Source organism: Cimex lectularius, unplaced genomic scaffold (genome assembly GCF_000648675.2).
Source record: "Cimex lectularius strain Harlan isolate CLEC.00 unplaced genomic scaffold, Clec_2.1 scaffold57, whole genome shotgun sequence".
Classification (NCBI taxonomy): Eukaryota; Metazoa; Arthropoda; class Insecta; order Hemiptera; family Cimicidae; genus Cimex; species Cimex lectularius.
In genome coordinates, this window is record NW_019392642.1 from 336872 (window position 1) to 359979 (window position 23108).

Genomic DNA, 23108 nt, shown 5'->3' on the forward strand with positions numbered 1-23108 from the left:
TTTGATAGTTGTATCATTAACAACAGAACAAAGTATGATGTTTCCTGATAGTTTAGAAAAGCATCAAACGCTTGTTGCCCGTTCATTATAACATTCAAGGACGTTCCTTCCATCAACCTACCACCGTGAAAAAGAAATATCTTGTTCATCTAGCTCTAAGCTGCCTTCGCATGCCTCATTTTGTAGAATTAGTTGATAGTCGATAGATCGATCTTCACAAATTGTGAATCATTAGGGCCCCTCTATTAAGACCGTTCTCTAATGGAAATATTTTTGCATTTATTCAACAAACATAAACAGCTTCGATAAAGATGTTCAATTTTTCAAAGAGGACGTTCTTAACTGTAATATGCAATATTCTACCCATGATATTTACCAAATTTTAATTGAACATTTTTTCCCTCAATGTTTTACCTTTAAGTTATCGACTTGTCTTATAACATATAAAGTATTTGAAAAAGATTGTTTCAATAATAATATCATATAAATAATCTGTATACTTTCAATTAATTAAGGTTTTTAGTGAAGATAAAAAAGTCAGTGTCACGAGCGGGATTCGAACCCACGATCTTCGGCCAGGTACGCCGCTGCTCTACCACTTAACTATCGTGAAGTCACACTTCTTTTTTTCATTTTGATCAAGTCTTACATTTAAAATATAAATAATTAAATTATTATAAAACCTACGTCGGGGCTTAAATATTAGAACCTACACATTAACTGATTTCACATCAATACTCCTATTATTTTTATAATAAAATTAACTAAAACTTACATACAAATGAGTTATTTTATTATTTTATTTATGTGGAATTTCGTGCGAGTCAGCCCAGTGTTGCGTTTAAAAGGCGTTTATTTCCAATTTTTATGCTAAGGCGGTTGAGAGAAAAAATTAGTGTCACGAGCGGGATTCGAACCCACGACCTTCGACTGAATACACCGCTGCTCTAACCACTTGAGCTATCCTTCGATTCACTCGGACACCAACTCCTCATCTCAGCCTACAACCTTTCGAATTTGCCCGCCTTTTTGCCATTTTTAATTAATTATTATTTAATTGAAAGGAGTGATTTGGTCAATAGACCACTAAATACAATGGATCGGAAATCATAATTAATAACAAACTGAGAATTAATGCTACAGAATTTTATTATTTTATTTATTTTATTTTGCAAGGGTATTTCAACTACAAGGTTCCATGAACCCTCGGGGTGCCGGTATTTTTGAAACAACCCGTTTGTAAGAACGCCTGGTTCGAATGCAGGGTCACGGGATTCGAACCCCGACCCTTTACTTTAGTGATAAGTGCCGTGTCAACGCCTAAACCGTTGCGGTCACCGACAACTCCCTCAGAAACGTTTTAACATAAAAACAAAAATTGATGAAAAGTTTATTAAAGTCTTGTTTAACTAGAATCCTCAAGGTATGAACCATGGCAATGACACAGGTACGGTTCTAGAGAATCTCACTGACATTAAAGTACCTAAAGAAGTTCTGAGATCCTAGCTTTGAATCCAAATTTTAACTTGACTTACAACAATTTATCAATTTTTGATTTACAGACATTGCAATGATAACTAGTGACATCTAAAGTTTGGATAAAAGAAATTAAGAGAGATCTGAAGCCACCAATATTGTAAGAAATGACTGCACATAATAAAAAAAATAGATTTTCTTGATAGTTTTAGCAAAAAGGCAAGGAAATTTTTAAGAGAGTTCGAGAAAACTGTTTTAGTGAAAGCAGATAAATGGAATAAGAATGTGTTAATGAAAAGGATGAGCAGAAGACTAAATTACAGACAATGTTGAGTGGTGCAACCACACATTGCCTATAAAAGAAAGATTCGATTTTGATGTTTGAATGCGAACAACAATAATACGTTGATGTGTCCAAGGTTGGTGGAGTGAACCACATAGAAAAAAGGCAGGATTTTACAATAAAAAATCGCGAGACTATTGCACCGAAGAACTATGGTTTACCAAAAATTAGTTAGATGGTGAACCTCACTGATTGTGTCAATAATTCAGTCCCCGTAATACATACTTTCTAAATAGTTCGAGCAGAAAGGGATGGTACTAAAGTACAATAAGTATACCATTCTCAATTCCTTTTAATTTAAAACTGAGGTTACGTCCATGAACACAAAGGTTAAGTTGCTGTTCACGTCTGTCCTTCTAAATTTAGTGATGTACATAATATACCGAATTCGGTTAAAAATTTGTACTCTGGTGACCCTGCCGTTGATTTTATTTATTGAAGTATTGGAACTTCCCAGTATGACAGGTTACTTCAAATTTGATGGTTTCTATAAACAGGTAAATGGTGTGACCATGAGGGGGTACTGTCTCCGTTAATGGCGGATTTGAAAGACAGTAGTAGCCCAACTACTATAAAATTTATCTGTAAATATTTGGATGATTTTTTTTTAATGTTAGTCAGCTGCAGTACCTTTTGAAGTACCATACGTCTTTACAATTTACATATAAAAAGGAAGCAAGGAAATAGCATACTTGGTGCTATACCAGTAGTCTATAATAATAATAATAATAAGTTTATTGCATACAAGAAGAAAAAATAAAAATTACATATAATTCAAACAAGAAAATAAACTTAATACGGCAAGGNAAAAAGGAAAAATACATCAAAAGATCTGAGAAATGAAATAAATAAAAAATCTCTTATTTTGTTATTAATACCTGCAATATTATAAGACAGAAATTTAATACAATTCACGTGTAAATCATTATCATTAGAACCTGTTGGAACAGAATTAATATTTTGCCGGCAGACGGTTATTTCTCAAGAATTATTGATATTAGGCGTTGACACTTGTTGGTGAGCAGATGATGGTGGTGAGGCGGAAGTCCTGATGGCGTTCAGTACTAGTAGTTGTACTAGTAGGCTAGTTAGGCTAGTCTAGTAGTGTAGGTAGACCTGATCTCAACATCCAACGATATACCTCAAATTGTCTCAAACACGCAACATGAAAATTTTGCGGTAAAAGTGAGGATATCGTGGAGCGCAACGTTTATTTATTTTTATTAATTTTGAACAACCATTCACTTTATATCTGGTAACTTATTAACAAAATGACTGAACATCTCTTCAAAATTGATAAGAAAATCTATTCAAAAATGGGATTGGGGTCCATCTGAAAATTGCAAACGGTCAAAGCAGAATCTTGCGCAGAATTATCGGATCCTATCATTCTTGATGTGATGGTGCAAAACAACTAATTACAGAAGCGAATTTTAATAATCTGAAGCAATGATGATATATTTAATTGGGCGATCAATGATAACTTCCATTCCGTGAACCTAAAGCAATCGAAAACCGTTTTGGGTTCAAGGGCAGTTAAGAATTGCAGAGAGGGACGAAACAAATTTTCCATTACTGTAAAAGATACAAGTTAATTACTTATTTAATTTAAAAAATTATTGTATCTGAAAAGACTCAAAGCTTAAAACATTTATTTCTTATAATTTCATAAAAATATGTACTCTTGAAAACCCTCTCATACGCAACGAATTATTATTCAAAACGGAAACCACCGTATTTAGCCGGTAAAGGTAGCCTCTGAGAAAATCGTGTGATAATAACAAGTAAATACACAGTGCCATACAAATATGTTTAAGCGTTTTCACATAAAGAAAAACTGGTTAAAATTAAAGTCGGTGTTTAAAGAAATAACTTGAAAAATATCGATGGGTGACACAAAGGATAGTGTTTTTGTTTTTCTACCAACTATATTGATCCCATTCGTCGAATGAAAAAACAAAAATACATTTGCATAATGTTTCTTAACGGCCTGCCGGATTCATCAGTACTAATCATCTCTGAGCTGCCTATACGCGTTGATCGTTTTACGAAGGTCGGTGTGACAAGTACAGTAAACTCGGAGTTGATAATAAGTTACTAATTACAATATAAACTAGGTGAAATTTTCTTTGTAATATAGTTAGTAAAATTTTCTGCCCTAGATAGGACTGAGTCCGACTACTATCTGACTTCGCTGCTAATGACAACAACTGAAATCCAATCACATCGTTTTTTTTATTTCCTTATAAATTAATAGCAATTTAGTAAAATAAAAACACACCCATTATCGCATTGAGAAACGGAAAACCCAGTGAGAAAACATCTTTGATAGATGAAAATAATCGGTAATTGTTGAATAGCTAATAATAAATATTTTGCAAACTTGAAAAATAATTCGTACGCTCAGGGTATTTGAAACTGAAAACTTTCATTTTTGTTTAATCGTCATAATACATAAATGAGCAAAATTAGTACATACATTATCTGAAACATATTCAAAGTATACATTATCATGTGATATAACTCAGCATTTCAGAATAAATAATTTGAAACACAAAACGAATTCTTTCCGTGCAATTAGTAGCTTGAACCGCATATGGCCTATTCTGAGCCGGGTGGGAATGATCCCTCGTCTACTATTCAGAAACTCTCAGGGTCTGCTTGGTATTTAAAAATTTCTCTGTCGATCCAGCTCACCGACGTTGTTATTTTCTTTTCATCTTTTTATTAGTGAATGTATTTTTCACCTAAAAATCATATTTTTTACTATTTTTATTGTTCTTTTAATGGGAAAGGGTTTTATTTTAAACTCCTGATAGAATATCATGCTTGACATGGCATGCCTAACGAACTTCAACTTTGCTTTCAAACAACACTGATTATATTACGGCTGATGCTCATTATGCATTAACATTTAATAATTTTGTATTATTACTAAGAGTTCCTAATAATATATATATAATTATGAACCTACGGAATTCGCATTACTAAGTTGCTACTAAACAAGTTTCATGAGCGGTTCGTAAGTACTCCCCCCAATATTAGAAAAATTGATAAACTTGAAATTTGAAATTTATGGAGAAATGTTAAGAACCAGGAAAGCTGAGAAGATTATAGGAAAAGACTCTATTCCGCTTAGTACAACCAAAGGATGTCCGCAGGGTGGGGTTATCATCACTCTGATGTTGATAAACAGCTTGAGAAGCTGGATCTCAAAGGAATAAAATGTGAAGGCTATACGGACGATATAGTCCTGACTGCAAGAAGAAAAATCGAAGAAATACTGTGACATCATCCAAGAAGTCTAAAACTCGCAGATGAATAGTGTAAAACGTCTAGGCTAGGGATTAACCCTAATAAAAATAAACAACTTGCTTTTACAAGAAGAAGAAAAATAGATCACATGAGACAAAGATTCAACAACATTGAGATAGAAATGAAAAACTTAGCCAAATATCTAGGAGTTACAATAGACAAAGCACTGGCATTCAAGAAACATATTGGCACCACTATGAAGAATGCCACACGTGCTTTAATGATGTGCAGAAGGATAGCAAGAAAAAACTGGAAATATAGTCCAGAACTGCTCTGGAGGTACACCATGATGGTGTGCCCTATCCTCACTACGGTGTGATAGCCTGGCGAATAAAGTCATACAGATAACAAAACAATGTACGTTCACTTTGAAAAAACAGTCTTGCCCTCCACTATACATCAACAATGAAGAGATACCGACTTCCACTCAAGTCAAATACCTAGGACTATACCTTGACAGCAGACTGACGTGGAATCCCCACACAAGACTTAAAAGACAACAACTCAACAGAAGACTTGGACAATTACGCAGACTACTAGGACCAAAATCCGGGTTAACCATCAGCACTAAACTGACCTTATACAAGACTTTACTGCGACCACTTTGGACATACGGTGTGGAACTGTGGGGTTCCGCCAAACCATCCAATATCCAGCGTATCCAGTCCTTCCAATCAAAAGTCCTCAGACAAATCGTCAAAGCTCCTTTTTACGTCTCTAACCTCACTATCCACAAAGACCTCAACGTTCCTTTTGTCCACGAACTGATCCATTTCCGATTCCAAAAATTTCATACCAACCTATCGATCCATCCTAACCCTATCGCTAAAGCCCTCTTCACATATTCCCATCCCGAGAATCCACCACGTCGCCTAAAACGACGATGGCCCCGAGACCTCCTTGCCCCTTAATCTATTAAAATGAGTGCCAGCACTGGCTGGCTTCTCATGGCATGTGTCCTCCGGGTGCAGCGCTGGCATCAGTGTTAGTGCTGTGACCGAGCGGTAAACAATATACATTGAGATCACATTTGTATTATGTACAAGTATGTATAGGCTACAAATAAATAAAAAAAAATTAAAAAAAAAAAAACAGATAACAAAACAGAATGAACTCACAAAAATACAGAGACTCTCATGTAACAGAGCGTTGTATGGAGAAAATTGGTCCCAATATCCCACCGCTATATAATAACGTGATCAGCATATACCATCAGATACATCACATACATCACTAAACAGAAACCTTCAACAGGATTAAAAAATAGAGAACTAATAACAACCCAGGGGACCGCGGTAGCCGAGTGGTTAGCATGAGAGACTCTTACGCCGCGGTCGTGGGTTCGATTCCCACCGTCGACCCTGGCCCTTTTTTCCCGATAACCCCCAATTTGAACAAGAATTCGTACTATGGCTAATATGCAAGATCATAAGGCCAATAAAAAAAATAAATAAATAAAAAAAAATAATAATAATAACAACCTAACCTCAACCACCCCAATACTCATGGCCCCCAGAGACGACATGAACATAATTTTTGAATTCAAGCAAAATGTCCAGGTACCGAAAATGAGTGGAAAAAAATTGATAGATCTGTTGGGTTGTTGAGAACGGCACTATATGCTGGTACATTGATAGATCTGGATAGAAAGAAGGTTCGGGGGCTGGATTGGTCGGCCATGGCACCAATACTCAAAACCCATGGGAAATCGTACCAGTATTGTCGAGGATGAAGTCCACAAAGAGTACAAAACAGGCATAATTATCATATCAGATAAACAGGCACGAAGCCACAAGATAAATTCAAACATTATTATCTTAAGGATGGTGCTAAATTGCAAAACTAAATTAAATCAATTAGGTACGCAAAATTATTCCCTGCTGAGTTCCAGGATATGTAGAAATAGAGGAGCGGATACCCTTGGAAGGAGGCTTTAAAGGTCGATTTATATTAGAACGTGACAGGCATCTTACGGGACGTGTGGAGAACGAGTCCCGTAAGGCGTTTGTATTTACATTACACCGGGCTGCTTACTCAATTTTTCATCAGTTTTACTAGCGTTCACATCGGGAAGTGCTTTTTGCATGTGCGCGCGATAATAACATGAACTTTAACACTGTTAAATTAGCAGCTATTGCTGTAGCTTTTGATGAGGAAGAAGGCGAAAAGACGAGAAGATGGGATGTACATCCAGCTTGGAAGAAAAGGGGATCAGAAGGTGAATTCGTTACCCCCTACAAGGAGTTGAACTATGACGAGGAAAAGTTTTTATGGCTACTTTAGAATGACTCGTCAATGTTTTTCACTTCTGTTACGTGTTGAGTACTGACGGGGGTGGAGTTCATACTATACGGGACGGGGAAAGAATCGTAGGCTGCGGGCTGGCTCCGGGGACCCCGTACGGGGTTTACCGCCGTGACCGCCCTGTGACGCCCTAATGTGAACTCTCCTACTTGAAAACAATGAGATAATAAGTTGACGTGCCCAAGACAGCCGTCCCGTTCCCTGCACGTTCTAATATAAATCTGCTTTTATGCCGCTAACAGATCTGACCATTTCTGCTCCATTGGTTTCCACACTATTTATAAGTAACATAGATAAACGTAGGAAACGGAGGAAAAAGAGGAAACGGTGAAATTGACTCATCGGACATAGAAAATCCAAGAATCTCGTAGCGAGTTCCGAAAGGAAAAATCAACAGAATATAAAAAAAGTAAAGTAATGCCTGTCATACAGCCATACAGGACGGCTTAACGGCCAACCACCCGTTGAGTGTCGCAAACAAGGGATCAAACCACTTTACCATACTTCTTTCATACTATTCTCTCTTAATAAGCCATGGGCGTTAACAAATTTGGGATTCGAACCCAGGACCTCTAGCGTGACAAATACGAGTCGGACGCTCTAACCTCCCGGCCACCGCGGCCCTTAGAACAGAATGATCAAAGCAAACAGGAAAAAACTTCGAGTCCTAACAGGGCTCTGTAGACTCAATGGACTTTTGAGAAAGATTGGTATGACCAATACGGTACGTGCAGATTCTGCAAAGAAGCAGAGGAGACAGTAATAAGCGCTACACTTATCCTCTGGAGGAAATGCTTTGGGATGTGCAGCATAACTGTAGAAGAAATTCAACCGTTGAAACTTTGCCTAGTAATCAAATTTCTTGATGAAGTAGGACTCACTAGTGGTAGGTACAAAACGGGGGATACAATAGCTGTCAAATGGCGCAGAAAACCCGCCCTATTATATCTTCACCTACAATAAACTTATTTATCAAATTACGATGTAGAAATTTTTATAGAATTAATATATCAACAATCGGTAAATTTGGGATAAGGATGGGTTGAAAATTATTTCATAAGTCGCACCTGGTGGAGGTTTCAGGACCATCATAGGGGAGATCGAGCGGCATTTCCGAGCTGATCCTGGCCAAAGAACGGACGAGCCGCCTCTTTGAAGGCACTCGGGACAACTCGGTGGGTCCTGGGGCGAGGGAGTCCTTGGCAGGTTCCAGGATCAACGGCTTGTCATCGACGAGGACTGTGACCGACTCCTTTTCCCGTCGGGGCTCGGTGATTTTATCTGCCAAAAGAAAAATTGAATAATAATAATTATTATCATTGTTCGCACAGAAGTTATTAACCTTACGACTGTTTAAACAGGTTGAAAATGATAATAAGTTTTTTCTTTAAACAAACCAACATAAACAATAATCAGGAGTGCAGCGATTTTGGTTTTATTATTATTTTATTAGCATGAATCAATGCAAAATTTGTGGTTGACATTTATGAATTCAGCCAAAACACACCTCTTTTTGTATATCTTATTAAGTATAATTCTATGAATTAATACATATTATAAATTTTAAATTCATAAATATAATGTACTGGGTTGAAAACATTCCGTAAATAAATCTATATCAATTTATGTTGACGATAAAATAATTGAAATCGGAAATGTACCTTTGAAAGATAACAAGGATTAAGATTATATCGAGATTACCGTTCGTTGAGATGCCGATGGGCGACTCATTGCCGGGGCTTATCTCGGTCGGCGTCTGGAATGAGAGCGAGGTGTCGGAAGACGAGTTCCTGTTGGGAGAGTTGGGAGTGACATCCGCCCCCGTCTTAAAAGGCGTTTCCGGTGAAAGGGGCGTCACCGGCATTTTGAGCGAGAGGTCTCCCTCTTGGTCCGAGGCGAAAGAAATGTTCACCAACTGGGTCAGAGTGTCTTGTAAGGTCGTGAACGTCGGCGAGGCTATGCGGACTTCCGAGCCCAGTCCTGAATCCTGTACCTTCGGCGCGGTCGAAGAACTGGAGGACACCTTCGAACATGATTGTTAATCTATTCCTTAATTGATCTATATATTTATTTAGTAGTCATATTTGACCTATTAATTATTTTAATTAATTATACTTTTAATCTAAGGTCTTGGTTGAGAAGAAAAAGCAAGCGGGGGAAAAAGCACGACCTTTGTCTTTGACTTCTTGTCACGATAGCTTAAGTGGTTGGAGCAGCGGCGTATTGAGCCGTACGTCGTGGGTTCAAATCCCACTCGTGACACTTGCTTTTTCATCTCAACCTTGGACCTTAGATTAAAAGTACAATTAATTTTTTACAAATTATTCCTTAATCTTAACCTTACCGCATTCCTAACTTTGGACTTCACTTAGCGTAACGTTAACTCTCGCGGCCAACCGTAACCCGAAGAAGTACGTTTTAATTTTATCCATGTGTCCAAATAGTCTAGCTAACTTAAAATTGTGAAGTTCGGACATTACTAAAATTTACTGATTCAAGAATGGATGAATTAATGACTTTGAACAATTTCATGAATCACCATGGTATTTTCTTTACCGCAATTGCTTCCTAACCATGAAATCTGTGATTTTATTTTAATTTTTGTCAGATAACAAGAAAACAGTACAAAGTATTATGATAAATTTGTTTAAAAAATATGTGATTCTATCATAAGATCAATCATTTCAATAAGTGCACTTTGAACGTTCTGACACATATTCTATTTCATATATTATGTATTAACTAGTGGATAGTTAACTTGGTTGGTGGTAAATTGTTGGTGGTTAGTAACTTGTGACTCAAACGAAATCTACCTGAAGGGGTCTTCGTGTGCTTCTGGATGTGGTCGGGTCACTCAGTTGCCTCATAACGTGCGCCGAAGACGAAGATGTCGGCAGCAAGTACGACTCGAAAGAGTGCGCCTGCTGCTCCGGGAACTTCGGTAACAGCCTCGAACCAGGAGGCGAATCTTCCAGCACACATTCCTCTTCTGGTAAAACTGACAGTTTTCTGCATGACCTACAAGTTAGTTGATATGTCACTGTTTAGTCATGGTCAATGATTCATTTAATGGTTATAGGCTATAATGACCCCAATGATTGAAATACATATTGATAACAGTAAGTGCCCACCTTAACTTTATAAGATTTTTAGTTGAGATAAAAAAGTCATTGGCACGAGCGGGATTCTAACCCACGATCTTCGGCTTGATACGCCGCTGCTCTACCACTTGAGCTCTCGTGACCTCGATCCACTCGGACACCAACTTCCCATCTCAGCCGAAGATCGTGGGTTCGAATCCTGCTCGTGCCATTGACTTTTTTATCAACTAAAAACCTTAATTAATTGTAATATATTAATTGGTCAAGCGGACCACGAAATTAGAGAATTTATAAAAAGATAAAAACTATCTGACTCTAAATATAGGAAATCGAGAGGGACAGTAAGTCTAAGGTAACCAGTCTCTGTGACAAAGGTAACCACTGTTCAGAATGATTGATTGTCGATTGATGAAGGTTTCATGAGTTATGTTATACTGCACCCTTAAAAGCTATTGTGCTAAACTGGTAAATAATTTGTCGTGGTTTTTCTTCCAAGGTTGTATTGTAGATTTTGTTGTATGTTTGATTTTCTCTTCGACACACTATGTCCAGTGAGAGATTCCCATTGTTTCTTCACTCCCATCTCTTTATACTACATAATAATAAAATATAAATTCCTATTCCGCAAAGGGGTGGGTCATACGAAGGGCGGCACCCTGTCTGTTAAGGGCATCCGCTTCTTCGTTATCTTAACACCTGTTCTGGGACGACCTATTTAATTTGAGGTGCTTGATTTCGAGGCGACCAAATACTCCCGTCCCAGCCTATTTTGCATCCTGGATCCGTCAATATATCAGCAAATTGTAAATTCCTTTTCGAGAGGGATGTTAACCCCTCTGGAAGTCCTTAGCTTTAAATCACATTAGTCTTTTTCGGATGGCATAGAAATGTCGTAGACCACTTGACCTTTTATGCACTGTCGTAGCTGACATTCCATCAGGGAAAATGAAAATATGCAAATCCATTGGTTTCCAAATATGTCCCTTGCGTATCAGAGGATAAATATAATTCCGCTGAATTGTTTGATATAACGTTGCAAGTCTGGTTAACCAAGATTAAAGTCGCACAAACATTGTACCAGGTTTTTATCTGCCCTTGTCTAGTCGGATTCCGTTTATCAATTAATCCGGCCGATCAGCTGCTAATATTGGTGCATCGAAAGTTATTCAGTTTATCCTACTATCGGCGGTTCTCCTTATGGAATACAAACTTGCGATATAAATTACCAGTCGGAAGGAATGAGCACAATTACTGTAGATCGACAAGTTTTTAAGTACAATAAGTATTACATAAGTTCAGTTTAAAAAATTTTATATATTTTCATCAGATAGTCATCGTCATTGTGTCTTCAGTACTGTTGTTTCAGGTTCATAAATACAAATTAATTAGAGAGGCATTTCCTGATGTAATACCTCTCTTAATTAAGGATAACCTGCTTAATAGTATCTACATCAAAGCTAATTATTCCTAATTATATAAGTATAAGTCTACTAACGTCAAAATTTATTATTAGAATAGACCCAAAATTTGTAAAATTTAAATATTACATATCTTTTTGTATACTATATTACAGACCTCATCTGGAGGAAATAACATCTCTTTTTAAAAAGTTGTTGTTATGCAATGAACGCGCTAAGTGGTTTCAGCAAGGTTCCTTCTTTCTCATTAAGCCAACTGTTTACTTGTTAGAATCTGTACGAATGAACTTTTCAATCGAACTAAAACTTTTCATATTTTATCCTCAAACCGACCGAAAATTTTAATACGCCTTTTTTCCCCTAATGGTGATGTTTGTTTAGTACTCGTAATTTAGATTTTGGACAAATTTCTGTCAAATTTTTATAGTAAAAACTCGTTTTGATTACATTTGGTTGGAAGAGAAAACTCACGTTGAATACCAACCAAAATGACAAATACTTTGTTTCCGTGTTGTTTGTATGCGAAAAAATAAATTTTTAATAAATCGACAGTGTATTACGGTTATGCATAGAGAACCATTTAATTTACTTTATTGATTTCTGATCTCGTTTAATTTGGATTAAATTAAAATAATTAAAATGAATTGATAAAAGTTTGTTTATATAAAAAGAGATGAGACTTGACATAAAATAAACAACAAAATACGAATGTCAGGTTTTTGTCTTTGTGGATATGCAAACTTTTTAATGAAGTTTTGTTATTATAACAAGATTTGTATGATGACTTGTATGAAAACTTACAAACCTCCGAAATCAGAATCATGTGTATAAATATTGTGTATAAAATAATAAAGTATGCTGAGTATAAAATGCAGTACAATATATTTTTGTCAAATAAAAGCATGTACTACAAAACCTGTTCAAAACAAGGCTGAAATACACAAGTGTAAGAAAATTAAAATAAGTTTGTTTACGTAAAACGAGATTAGACTTGGAATATAAAAAAATATATAAAAAACAATCAAATCAATACAAGTGTCCTGTTTTTGCCTTTGTGTGTATACAAACTTTTTAATGAAGTTTTGTTATTATAACAAGATTTGCTTGATATATTTGTAAGACAACTCACAAACTTCCGAAATGTGTGTGTAAATGTAGTGTAAAGTATGCTGAGCATAAAATGCAGTACAATGTATTTTGTTCAAGTATAAGCATGTTCTACCAAACTGTCGTTCAAAACAAAGCTGAAATTCATAAGAGTATGAAAATTGGCATAAAATAAACATGAAAATCAATACAAGTGTGCGGTTTTTTGTTTTACAGTGTAATAATGTGTATGTAACGGAACATAACTTTTTATCCCTGAAAAACAGGAGTTTTGTTCGGCCTAAGTACTTTCAATGATTACGAAATGTTTAAAAAGTGCATAAATAATCAAATATATTATATACTCATAATATAAATAATAATATAATATTGATGTATAAACTGTGGAGCGAAATATTAATTATTCATAAATACTTTTTGTGCTATATGTAAACTAAAAATTCCAAACGTGACAAAAATTTTTTGTGATTCTGTTTTGTAGTACATTTTCAGTTGTGATTCAGTTGAAAGCGTCGGTTGTGAACAGTCAGATCTATAATGTACCTATAAATATCCAAGTCGATGCTGGTGGGTGCTTCAACAGACTTCGGTTCCTTAACGCCCTGCAAATAGAAAACATAAATAAAAATTTTCAATACATAAGTTAGATTTATAATGCGTCGTTTAACCTTTTAATGGCACAATGAGTTACACATATAAGAGATAAAGCCTTATGGTAATCTCGAGGTCATAATCGCGGTTCAATGCCGTTTCAGTTCCTTAATTATGATGTGTGTGAGCCGGTTTTTCCAAACATAGTCTTCAATTAACAGAAGCTAGTATAAAATTTTAGTGCGGCTTTATTGCCCAATGATCATCTCTATCATCGGTAATGAACTGTGAAGAATTTTTTCACGTTTGACCACCAGATTCTCGAAAAACCATTGTTCAAGCGTAAAACGGAGTGAAAAAATATTAATGGAAAAATTAAATTTATAAGTTATAACATAATATGCTAACTTTATAAAAAAATATCTCGAAAATACGACTACTACTGTCTATTAATATTTAATATTTACTAAATCATTATATTTAGTTGCCTATTGACCAAATTACTTCTTTCATTTAATTAATCTTTTTATGTAAGGTTTTGGTCGAAATGAAAAAGCTAGTGCCACGAGCGGGATTCGAACCCACGACCTTCGGCAAAATACGCCGCTGCTCTCCTACTTGAGCTATCCTGATTTTGATCCCTCGGACACCACTAATTGCTCTACGTGGCCAATTCATAGTCGCCGAGGATCGAATCCAGATTAAACATTTGAAAAATGGCAAAAAAAAGGGAAAATTCCAAAGGTTGAAGGTTGAGATGGGGAGTTGGTGTCCGAGTGGATCGAAGTCACGATAGCTCAAGTGGTAGAGCAGCGGCGAATTTGTCGTGGGTTCGAATCCCGCTCGTGGCACTAGCTTTTTCATTTTGACCAAAACCTTACATAAAAAGTTTAATATTTACGTTAAATACTAAAATCTCCCAATTATTATTTTTACCTTTACATTATTATTTTTACATTATTTTTTACCTTGCTTACCTTTACATCTATCGAGGTGCCGATCGGAGGAAGAAAATACTCGGCGTCGTTCACCAAATTATTTTTCACTATGTCTACAAATTCTGAAAACAAAACATAGCCATTACATAGTGACGTTTACATACACAAAAACCATTGGAAAAAATTTGAAAATTTAATTTTAATGCAATGAATGATTAGTATGACCATTTACTGAATAAAAACAAAGTCGAACATTTTTATGTCTGATTCCCATGTTTCGATAATATGAATAAGCTTAAAATACTATAAAATCATGTGAAATAAAAAACTTACTCTTCGAATTGATGGTTTAAAGTACAGTTTGTAAAGTTTCAAGCATTAGTCATTTCTCTGTTAAAAATACAGTTATAAATAAATAAATAATTTTATCACAATTGTGCACCTTCTACTTATTCGACAATGTTAGATCCAAACATAAATAAAATATAATATCTGTGGTCTTTCTTTTTATTTGTTTGGTTAATTCAAATGGAATTATTAGGTAAATTAAGAACACAAAAATGTGCTATTTTCTAGCTTTCAGATAAGGCGGATTTATAGATTCGACCATTACTTTTTATGTGATAAGCCAATACTTAATAGGATCAGACCTATTCTCAGTATTTAAATAGTACTTCTTTGCCTATTATGTAATAGTACCATTTTTGGTTGTGTTGATATTGGTTAGTGGTTAGTGGTCAGTGGTGACGTCTTCCGATTTTGACAATTTATAGTTTATATAATGCATATATAATATGCAACATACGACTGTATCCATTATATTTAGTGGTCTATTGACCCAATTACTTCTTTCAATTACTTAATCGTTTTAGCTAAGGTTTTGGTTGAATGAAAAAGTTAGTGTCACGCGCGGGATTCGAACCCGCGACCTTCGGGTAAATACACCGCTGCTCTGACCACTTGAGCTATCCTGACTTCGATCCACTCGGACACCAACTCCCCATCTCAACATACGACTGTATTTTATACAAACATTGTTGATTTCCCACTGTGGTCTCGGGATGATAAACCTATTGTCTGTTAGTTATCTGTTATCCTAGTCTGCCTATCCTCGCTGATTTTTGTTAATTCAGACGAGTTTCGTCATTACACTACCTTCAGTGTTTGGGTGTTATTTGTGAAGTGAAGATTTTAGTAATGAGATCGTAAACTTCAATTCACAAATATCACCCAAACACTGATTATAGCGAAATGAAGAAAGGCAGATCAGATTAGGTAACAATCAAACAATAGGTTCATCACCCCACAGTCCATAGTAGGATATCTCACAATGTGATTTGTTTGTTTCTCAAAAATGAATAGGGATATTTGTAATTTATTATTATTCTATTAATTTTAATTAAATTAACCGATATACTCTTGTTAGTAGGATAAAACAAAATAGAAAATACAATACCAAAAACAAACAAATGTTAATCCACTTTTTAATAACGGATTTACTTAAGAATAATAAACATGAAGATTACTTATTTTGTAAACAAACACTTTTTCTCGTCTTCTCTCCATTTTAATTATTCCTGTATGAATGTATTCTCTTTAACGATGGAAGGCATCACTTTTAACCAGAAGATCGCACTATAGTGAGAATGAGTCTTTGAGGTGATCGGCAAGTACATATCGCATAGACAGTTGGTTTTCTCAGAGCATGATCTCCCAGGCTTTAGCCCGATTATGAGAGCCTGTAAGTGCCAATAGTGCCTGGTAGTGGATCTCAGCGCATTACGACGCTAAGGGAGGACAGAAATACTGTCATTGCTGCAAGACGGAACCCTTTCCAAAGTGCCCGCCAGGTTCTAAATGATGTACAAAATGTTTTGGCAAGGCCTTTATCAACCAATTGGAATGCTGTTATGTTTACAGTCGAGTGTCAGTTCGTTTCTGTCTGTATAGTGATAGCAGGTGCCGAAAAGTCTACCGAGAACATGGGATGCGTACCATGCCCCCTTCAGAGCAGTTTGGAGGAGGCGGTGTCAGTCTCAGCTGGGATTTACACTGGAGAACGAACCGGACTCCATATTGTTGAAAGCAACCTCACCGCAGTGCGTCATGTCTAAGACATTATGCATCCATCAAACCAGGGATCTCATTGGCAGGGATTTTCGATTTCTGAATGACAATGGCAGACCTCATAGAGGCAGAGTTGTTCATCAATCAAAACCTGGGAATTTTCCATCTGCCCCTTCCACCATTGTCTCCAGACCTCAACCCCATTGAGCTCCTGTGGGAAGCGTTGCAGTGAAGGCTTTTCGATCACCTTCAACAGCCAGTTGACCTGTAACAACTAAGTGCAAATCTATGCAGTGAAATTCCTTCTAAAATTAGTGACTACCGTATTAACACACAGAGTTTTTAACTAACAGAGGACATTACACACGGTATTAGTTGTTTACAAAAATTATAGAATTAAAACCTTTTATTTTGTTTTTCTAATAAATTTTAATGCAATTTGTAATAAAAATAAAATTAAAATGCTACGAAAAGTAAATACTACAAAATTGGCAATATCCCTATTCATTTTTGAGCAGTTTATAAAATATATAGCTGTATATTGCAAAAAAATAAATCAGACCTCTTGTTATCTGCTAGAACTAATAAGATTTTTTTATGTGGAGTTTCAATCTTCATGGAGGTCATTAGACAGGTGAAGAAAGAAGAAGACTAATTGTTGGGTTCACTAAGCTTTCGGCAACTTATAGTGCCATCATCAGTGCCTATTTATTAAAAATTAAAAAATATAAAGATAATAAATAATATTCAATTAACATTTAACAATTGAAAGTACATTATTTTCTTTTGTTAATTGTTAATTAGTCTTCTTCTTTCTTCGCCTGTCTAATGACCTCCATGAAGATTGAAACTCCACATAGATTATCTGCAGGTCGATCAACAAACATCAAAAGATTTTTTTTTCAAATTTAATTTTATATTTAATGTGCATGCCTTTCTAAGAGAGATGTTTTTAAGGTTTCAATTTTTCGTAAACAGTGGTAAATATTTAAGTAAAGTAACAAAGCCGCTCCTGGCTTATTAAGAAATTACGCTGACAGACTACGTTAATAACCGGGGTGAAACTCAACTGAATTACTCCGTTCTAACGACTTACCGCCTGTAGATGCAAATTAATTAAACCCCAGAGGAAGCCTGGCGAAAAGATTCGTGAATCAAGATCATTAACGGCTCAACCCTCGCCTAATATATAAAGCAACATTTCTTTCCCTTTTTATATTGATTTATGATGTTGTAACAGAGTTTTTTATCGTGTTAAGAGTGTTTATAATATATTTCATTGCGTCGTGAGATAAGGCACGTTGTAATTATCACAGAATATAAGGAGAAATTAATAAACATTGATAGTATCCGACATTTCACGTTATATTAGCAATTCATTATTCTAATATAAAAACAAGTTTACAGAAAACGTAAACTTTTTTTATTTATATCTCGACGAGTCAATGAGCGTTTTCAACAGACTTGGCGTTGGGTTGACCATTATTGTGGTAAGGTTTCCAAAAGAACAACCAAAAAAGCAAAAGTGCAAATTAAATTAAGTACTACATAAAAATCTCATTTCGGAACTCAAATCTGGTATAGGCAAGTATCAAACTTAGAAAGCGGCTTGTAAAAATGTGCAGAAAAGTATGGTGAATGATCTGAGTGAAATGTATTTCATTAGATCGTAAATTTTCTCATTTATTTCTAGTACAAAAAAAGCGGACATTTAAGGTGTAATAACCCATTATTTCTGAGGGGTGGGTAAATGGCCGCAACGGTTTAGGCGTTGACACGGTACTCATCACTGTAAGGTAAAGGTCCCGGGTTCGAATCCAGCGACCTTGCATTCGAACCCGGCGTTCTTACAAACGGGCTTTGTTTCAAAAATACCGGCCCCGCGAGGTTTCATGTAATATTGTAGTTGAAATACCCTTGCAAAATAAAATAAATAAATAAAATAATAAAATTCTGTAGAATTGTACCTGTTCCCATAGTTTACACATTGGGGATTCCAGTTAAACAAGACTTTAATAAACTTTTCATTCAATTTTTGGTTTTTATGTTAAAATGCTTCTTTAGGCGATAACACGGCGCTCATCACTGTAAAGTAAAGGTCCCGGGTTCGAATCCAGCGGCCCTCCATTCGACATGGGCTTTTTGTTGTTGCGAAGCCTCGGGAGGAAAAAAAACAATTTCGTGCAACTATAGAAAATCAAATCTCATAAGAAGTAAGGTAATTCCTAAACTACACTGCCTATGAAAAAAACCGATCACCTTGTTTTTGCACGAAAAAATGGCCAAATGTGGAGACGCAGATGTTCTTCCTCTTTAAGTTTCATTTTTAGACAATTTTACGCTGAAGAAGATGGCTTTTTTAAACGTTTTCCTAGGTTCAGTCATCCATCAGTACATTCAAAAATTCGGGAACATGTTAATTTTTTTACACTTTTTACGAAAATTAATTAGGGTTTTAAGTTGAGATAAAAAAGTCAGTGTCACGAACGGGATTCGAACCCACGACCTTCGGCTAAATACGCCGCTGCTCTAACCACTTGTGATATCGTGACTTCGATCCAGTCGGGCACCAACTCCCCATCTCAACCCCACCTTTTTCAAATGTCGTATAATCGGATTGGATTCTCGGCGGCAAATGAAATGTCCACGGAGAGCTTTAGTGAAGTATACTTCAATTTAATTCATTAAATTCACTATTTTTCGTGGTCCGCTTGACCAATTAATAACATTCAATTAATTAAGGTTTTAGAAATTTTTTTGGGGTTGAGATGGGAAGTTAGTGCCCGAGGGGATCGAATCACGATAGCTCAAGTGGTAGAGTAGCGGCGTATCAAGCCGAAGGTCGTGGGTTCGAATCCCGCTCGTGACACTGACTTTTTTATCTCCACTTAAAACCTAATTAATTGGTCAAGCGGACCACGAAAAATAGTGAATTTTTACGAAAAGTTCAAGTGGAACTGTGGAACCAAGAAATCGACCTTGGAGCTTTCAATTGGTCACTTCCACTTTGCCCGATTTCTCAACCGTTTTCGAGTTTTTTGGTTGAGATGGTTTTTTACGTGCCCATGGAAAAAAAACCCGATCACTCTCACGATTTTCAAGAATGCATAAATTTTGAACCGTCATGTTTTCGCAAATTTTACGCTCTACAACTTCTGTTCCGAGGACTTATTCAAAAATGTGAGCAGGGAAGCGTCAATTTTTACTTTGACCTTTTGGAATGCGGAATGATTCTCCTTTCGATAAACACTTGTTTACCTCATCATGGAAATTCAACGTTTCCTTCCTATCTCGCATGTGTTCTGGCAGTTTGGCTTCGAACGTATGGAAAAAATAGTTTATGTATCGTAAAATCGGGAGAAAGAGAGATTGATCGGTTTTTTAACAGACAAAAATCTTAAAATTGTAAATCATATACATCTTGATGATTAATATCGTATTGTTCTAAGGAGAAAACCGGCAAACCCACCAAGACGTCTGGATCAGTAGAGAAATTTTACAAGACGTCAGGCCGTCATTTAAAATGTCAAGGGAATTGCTTCCATCAAAAGATCCACAATCGTTCCCGAATTAAAATACGAACAAATGAAATATTAACGCCTACAAAAAAAAATTTAAATATTGTAATAGAACAGAATTATCTTCTAAGCGTTAGGTCACAATTTTAACCGTCAATTCAGCTCAAAACATTAAGCTTATTGAATGAATGAATAATTAATTTATGTAAACAATACCAAAGACATACACAAGTCAAAACAGTATGTCTCGCGTCACTTAACCACAAGTTAAAATTAAATAAGATAGCATAATCATATATATTTAGGTCATTTGTATTATCTCCATTAGGTATTAGTGGTGTCCGAGTGGATCGACGTCAGGATAGGTCAAGTAGGAAAGCAGCGGCGTATTTAGCCTAAGGTCGTGGGTTCGAATCCCGCTCGTGGCACTAGCTTTTTTCATTTCGACCAAAACCTTACATAATTAAATGAAAGAAGTAATTTGGTCAATAGGCAACTAAATATAATGATTTAGTAAATATTAAATATTAATTATTCAGAAATCGTGAGATGCGGTCTGGTGTGACGTAGGTTTCAGAAAAACATTTTCTTTATCGTGCCAACGTTTCGATCTTTATTGAGATCATCTTCAGGGCCTGGGATTTACAAACATTATTTAAATTTAACAAAAACATGTAGGATGTGGAAAAAATTGAATTTATTCAATGCAAAAAAATATTTTTTTTTATATTCAATCAAAGTATTTCTACTCACTCAAAGTGTTTTTCTTTGTAATTGGTCCAATTCTTGCTTGTTGTGTTGAGAGTGCCAGTGAGATCCCAGGCCCCAATAAGAATGGCACAATTACGCAGAAAACAAACACTTTGAGTGAGTAGAAATACTTTGATTGAATATAAAAAAATATTTTTTTGCGTTGTATAAATTCACTTTTTTCCACATCCTACATGTTTTTGTTAAATTTAAACAATGTTTGTAAATCTCAGCCCCTGAAGATGATCTCAATAAAGATCGAAACGTTGGCACGCCTACATCGCACCAGACCGCATCTCACGATTTCTGAATAATCATCGACTAACGGTCACTAATCACCACACATTTCTAATTTTTAATACTATATGAGCAATGTGAAATTGAATTTACAAGTTTATTAAATTTTAAATTTTCGACTAGACAATGAACTAGATATTTTTTGTTCTTTAAATTCAATTTCACATTGCTCACATAGTATTAAAAATTAGTTTTAAGAAATTAAAATTTATAAAAATGATGTAAAAACAAATGTAATATATGTAAAATAATATGAAAAATCATATTCCAGGAGCTGCCTTGAAAAAGAATGAAAAACCATTCGAAACGTTGGCAAATTTATGAACTGAGCAATACGCTGTTTTCTGTACTGCACATCCCACAACCCAACATCGACATTTGGATTGTTGTTATCTCCCACTTTTTCACCACAACAACAAAAAATGTAGAAAAGAGTCAAATGAAAACAACTTCACAATCTCATTTGGGTAGGGGAATTAATTAAAGTTGGGTAAAACGAAAATAAATCACCGGCTAGTTTAATGTATTAAATGGGGAATATGGCATCGTGGTGTTTACCTGTTTGAATGGCTATGTTATGAACAAGCGCCGGACAGGAACTGGTCAGCTGGTTCCATTCTTTGCTTCTTTCACGGTTCGTAGAAACATTTTCCAACGATCTGAATCAAGAGTAAAACCAGTTTTGAGAAACACAATGAAAGGTCACTATCGACATTAATATTTTGAACAAAACTACATTTTCACAAATCTCTTACTCCTGTACGTATCCTTAGCTCTTGTAGGTTCTATGGAATTCGACTCAATCAGTTATCACAGTTAAGAAGGTAGTACAGTATGACGGTACTATCATAGCTGGATAGTTTTTTTTCATTACAACCAGTCAGTCTAATACTATAGTCACCATGAATTATTGCAGATAATTCCAATGTCAAGAGCAAATCTAAATGAACCGATAAAATAAATAACATTCCTAGGAAACGATAACATTCGACTGATTATTGCCATGATGAGGCAACTATTTCTTAAACCGTGTTTTCATGACAGTAACATGAAATGTGTATATTCAAAAATAAAGGCATAGTAAATATACGCTCAGGAGTTCGATATGAACGTTTTTGATAATCAAAGATATCAGTGAGTTATTTTTAAAGCTGATAAGTTTGATCTGTAAGTGATGCATCCGAAAATGCATCCCAGAAACAGTTTGGTTGGGTAATGACTTTTTTTATTGTACCTACTTCGGCTGTGAATCCTGGAGAGTTTGCGTCGTCCTGTGTACCTTGTCCGAAGACCTGACCGTTGAAGGAGCCTCTAGAAACGTGAACTTCTGTAAAAAGAAATGTTAGTAGAATTTTTTGTTTTAATTTTTTACTCCTCAATTTCAAATAAGACAAAAGCTCTAGTAAACGTCATAAATTGTACGAATCTTACCAAAGAGGCGAGTACCGCTTGGCTGTGGGTAATCTGCGATTTCAGCGCCTCCAGTTCCTTTTGAACTATGGTGTACTCTTTAACCTGCCTTTCACCCAGACCCTGCGAACATCCGACGAGTCAAAAGACAATTATAAAAAAGATTAAAGTATTTTCCCTCAAAAATGTTCGAAGAAATATCAGAAAAAAATAACAAAAACTAGGTAACTAAATGAACTAGATAAACGACAAGATCAGCCAAAGCGATAATTCCGTTTTAAATAAAGACTGCTTGTTTCATCATGTTTTATAATACGAGAAATATTTTTTTTTTTTTAATCAATGTGTTTTTAAATTAAATTTGGAACGATTCAAAAAAGTTTTTAAGCTGAAGAGCGAAAGCCGAAGGACAAGCGACACGGCAACAAGAGCATTGTCAATCATTATCCATCACGGGAGACAGAGAGATCTGC

General features: G+C 35.6%; 1 protein-coding gene across 3 annotated transcripts in view; it reads right to left on the reverse strand.

Annotated features, from left to right (window-relative positions):
* LOC106661783 overlaps positions 1-23108 on the reverse strand; it is a 71665-nt gene that overhangs the window by 44799 nt on the left and 3758 nt on the right. For all 3 annotated transcript variants that reach the window (XM_014385410.2, XM_024229804.1, XM_024229809.1), the window contains exons 3-10: positions 22657-22758; positions 22464-22552; positions 21784-21884; positions 14633-14715; positions 13608-13666; positions 10252-10456; positions 9140-9461; positions 8506-8719 (exon numbers count right to left, since the gene is read on the reverse strand). In XM_014385410.2, the coding sequence (XP_014240896.1) occupies positions 8506-8719; positions 9140-9461; positions 10252-10456; positions 13608-13666; positions 14633-14715; positions 21784-21884; positions 22464-22552; positions 22657-22758 (1175 nt within the window). The remainder of the gene's footprint in view (positions 1-8505; positions 8720-9139; positions 9462-10251; positions 10457-13607; positions 13667-14632; positions 14716-21783; positions 21885-22463; positions 22553-22656; positions 22759-23108) is intronic.